The sequence below is a fragment of the Lynx canadensis genome, chromosome E1 (assembly GCF_007474595.2).
Source record: "Lynx canadensis isolate LIC74 chromosome E1, mLynCan4.pri.v2, whole genome shotgun sequence".
NCBI lineage: Eukaryota > Metazoa > Chordata > Mammalia > Carnivora > Felidae > Lynx > Lynx canadensis.
In genome coordinates this window covers 36,118,254-36,122,076 of record NC_044316.2, presented here as the reverse complement: position 1 = coordinate 36,122,076, position 3,823 = coordinate 36,118,254, and the positions used below count along the sequence as shown (strand labels likewise).

At 60.3% G+C, this 3,823-nt stretch overlaps 1 protein-coding gene across 1 annotated transcript; it reads right to left on the bottom strand.

Moving 5' to 3' along the window:
- Window positions 1–257: 257 nt before the first annotated feature.
- HOXB13 (homeobox B13) lies at window positions 258–2,132 on the bottom strand. Its single transcript, XM_030294680.1, has 2 exons — window positions 1,529–2,132; window positions 258–511 (listed from the first exon to the last, which is right to left on the bottom strand). Exons 1-2 carry the CDS (start codon window positions 2,130–2,132, stop codon window positions 258–260), a joined length of 858 nt encoding a protein of 285 aa, XP_030150540.1.
- Window positions 2,133–3,823: the final 1,691 nt, after the last annotated feature.

Genomic DNA, 3,823 nt, shown 5'->3' with positions numbered 1-3,823 from the left:
CGCGACAGGTCCCGTAGGTGGTGGCTTACTCTGGTGGGTTGGACTGTAACTCTGGGCCTCACTGGCTCCCTAGAACATATGGGGGTACAGCAGACCATCCCTGAGGAACAGCCCAAGAGGTGTGGCCTGTGACGAGTGTAACCTGTGGGAGCCCCTCACTAGAGTCCTGCGCTCCAGCCTGGCACTGGCAGTCTCCCGGTCTCCCCAGGACACTCCCATTTCTCCCCGCCCCCAACCTCCCCAGGCAGGGATCTCCCTCACGGAGTGGTGCTGGTCTTGACCTTGGCGAGGACTTTCTTCTCCTTAACCCGGCGGTTCTGAAACCAGATGGTGATCTGGCGCTCTGAGAGGCTGGTGGCCGCGGAGATCTTGCGCCTCTTGTCCTTGGTAATGAACTTGTTAGCGGAATACTCGCGCTCCAACTCGCGCAACTGCCCCTTGCTGTACGGGATGCGCTTCTTTCGGCCCCGTCGGAAGGCGCAGGCTTCTGGAGGGTGCTGCGCGCTTGTATCTGCGCGTCGACGGAAGGAGGGAGAGAAAGCCACGCTCAGACCTCTGCCCCCAAGCCCACGCGCAGACCCAGGCCCTACAAGCTAAGTAACTCTCCAGGAGCACCCAGATCGCCCTTCAGACACACGCGGGCTCCCACTCCCCCAAAGCACAGCGGGACACCTCGACTTCCGGCTCGTTTCTAATTACCGCTGAGGCTTGGAAAGACCAGGATCCTTCGGATCACCCTTACCTAACACTGTCCTCACGCTTGCAGGTCTGGAAACACACCCGTCACACACGGCCAGACCTTTGCCCAGGGTCACATACATACATCCACCCCCACATGCATTTTCACACTCCTGGCCACTCTCCTAGAGTCTACAGCCAAGTTATGTACAGAAGGGAACACATTTCTGTCCCCGCTCCCAGCACACACACACACACACACACACACACACACACCCCACACATACCCCTAGGTTATGACTGCAGGAAATCTGAATTTTCCTGTGGAAACTGAAAATTCATTGGAGAGAAAAGGAGGGCTTGTATTTTTTACGGAACATCCATTGTCTCTGTTCCGACACACCCCACCCCCATACTCGCTAAACTGAGAGTCATTTAGCCTTTTGGCAGAAGTAAACCTGGGATCTTCGAGGTAGGAACAGCCTGAGCCCCTCAGAGGTGATAGGGGAACCAAACACTCTGACATATTGAGAAGCTGGTCCCAAAGCCTCCTAGGGAGGTGAAGGGGTCTGGTGGCCCGCAGGCTTTAGAAAACACCCAGCTCAGCCACCCCCCCCCCCCCCCCCCCCCCCCCCCCCCCCCCCCCCCCCCCCGCACACTGACCCTCTGGGGCTCCACCAGGCTCTTCAACCACCTAAAACCCTCCTTCAGGGTCCTAATAGCCAACAGAGGACCACAAGCTCCTCCTCACCAGCCCCAAGTTTCCCTTCACCTCCTCCCATGCAAGTGCCCGCCGGGCCTACAACCCACACTCCGCACCAACGGGACCCAAAGTAGTGGGGCAAGTTACCTGCAAATGCTGCCTTCCAGAAGGGCCCTGGCGGGTTCTGTTCTCCCTGGCAACACATCTGGCTGTTCCAGCCCCCGGTGAGGGCCCAGGACTGGTAACTGTCCACAGGCAGCAGGGAGTCGTGGCGAGGCTCCCCGGGGGCCCCCAGAGTCTGCACCACCGACACATCCAGGTAACTGGCCATAGGCTGGTAGGGTCCCGAGTACCCCGGATAGAAGGCAAACTCGGTGGGGCGGCTGGGGTACTCCTCCCCGGCCGCGGCAGTCTCGGCGGGGTAGGCAGCTAGGGTGGCCGCCTGGGCACAGGGTTTCAGCGAGCTCCGGGACACTCGGCAGGAGTAGTACCCGCCTCCAAAGTAGCCATAAGGCACCGGAGCCGGGGCCGCCCCCTGGGGCACCCCGGGGCAAGGGTGGCACTGCTTTGGCGGTTCCGCAGAGCCCGGCAGGTCCAGGGGGGCATAGCTGACGGCGGGCATCAGCGTAGGCGCCGCTGCTGGGTGGCTAGTCAGTGGGGAGTGGGCGACTAGATTCCGACTCCCTCCCGCCCCGGGCAAGCCATCCATGTCCTTGGCCCCGTCCAAGGTGGCATAATTGCCGGGCTCCATGGGGCCTCGGGTCGGCTCATGGGGTGCCGGGGGTGGGGGATACAGGGGGCACCCAGCTCGCTCTCCCCACCCAGGCCCCGGGAATCCAAGGCGTTTTAAATCGCTCCCAGCTCGCCCGGCGCCTGCATTCGCTCGTCCCGGCCGTCTTGACGCAGGAGACGCAGGTGCCAGGGCACGCGCGCTGATTGGCTGTGGCCTTGGGGAGAGAAGCTAGTAAAATCTTCACGGCAGAAATTGCGAAAATACTTTACCCTTGCTTCTCTCCCAGTGTGTCTCTCTCCCTCTCCCTCCCTCCCTCTCTCCTCCTCCCCCTCCTTCTCTCCCTCCGCGCGCCTCCCTCCCTCCCTCCCTAAGTCCCTCTCTCCCTCTCTCCCTCTCCCTCGCTTTTATTGCATTTGGAAACCAGAAAAGAACCGAGAGGAAGTGTCCTTTCTCTGCTTTCCAGTTTGGAGCTACCCAGCTCCGCGTCCGGGGGGGAGGAGAGAGGCGGGAGGGGGGAGGGAGAGAAGACAACGAGCCGGCCCCCCACCTCCGCAGCCTCCTCTCCCTCCCTGGCTCTCTGTCTCCGGTGCTTTGGCAGGTTTAACGAGAGAATAAAAAGCTCTCCCTATAAAGTGTGCATCTCATGGTGGGGGTGGGGTGGGGAAGGGGAGTCGGGGGTGGGGCCCGGAGGAGGCCGCTCTGTGCCTGAAAGGGGAACCTGGGAAGGTGCCTGAACCAGAAGAGGCTGGGAAATGGGGATTAGAGGGCATTTCTGGGAACCCCTTGCTTTAGGTCCCGCGGGGGGGTGGGGGGGGCAAGCATCCCAGTTCACTCCAGGTGCCCCTCCTATTCCGGATGCGCGTAATAGGCTGCCCAGGGAAGTGCCTGGGAAGCCCTTCCCCCCACCCCCCCCCACACACCCCGGGATCCCAGCTACCGCCCCGCCAGCTCCGGGAGTGGGGTGGGGCAAGAGAGGGAGGGGGACAGGAGCTGGGGAGAAGACGGGAGATCTGGAGCCTGGGATGTGCCACGTTCAGATCTGAAAGGGAAATGGAGTTTCTAGCTGTAGCCTGCGAAAGGGGGTCCGGATTTCCGTTTCATGGTGGGGGAAGAAGTACGGAGAGAGCACAAAGATGCCTTGTATATTCAGAGAGAGGCAGAGGCCGAGGGACGACAGCACCAAGAGGGAAAGAGAGAATTGGGTTGCAGGGGTGGGAAAGGGTCTTATAAAACCCCGAAGTACCAGCCAGAAAAGAGGATCTCTTTTCCCCCCGTTGCTGGGATCTAAGGAATTTCCAGGAAACCAGGCCTAACTGGCTAAGCACACGGGTTGCAGGGGTGCTGGGCCCCAAGGAAGAAGGAGCCTGCCCTGTGCAAAGATGTCCAGCCTCTCGGCCCTGCGGTTCTCCTCTTAATTCCCAAGAGGCCCAGGTAATTCACCATGGCCCTGGCACATTCCTACCCAAGCTGAGTGTCCAGAAAGCCCAGGACCCCCTATTGGCTTCCTCCAGGATTTACATTTCCTTGGAAAGCAGGATGGGAGAGAGAGAGCCCGAAACACCGCAAGGATTGCTGGAGGTCCCTCCGTTGGGCCCTATTGTACAGTGTAATTCAGAAGACTCCAACCAATTTGTGTCACAGTTCCTCGGAGGTTTTTCTGTTTCCTTTGCTACCCCTCCCAAATCAAATCCTTCTGGGCCCACTTCTTC

Coding starts and splice junctions, on each gene's coding strand:
- HOXB13 (XM_030294680.1), bottom strand. CDS start 2,132: ATGGAGCCCGGCAATTATGCCACCTTGGACGGGGCCAAGGACATGGAT. Junction 512..1,528: donor CTGGAAGGCAGCATTTGCAG/GTAACTTGCCCC, acceptor GTCGACGCGCAG/ATACAAGCGCGCAGCACCCT.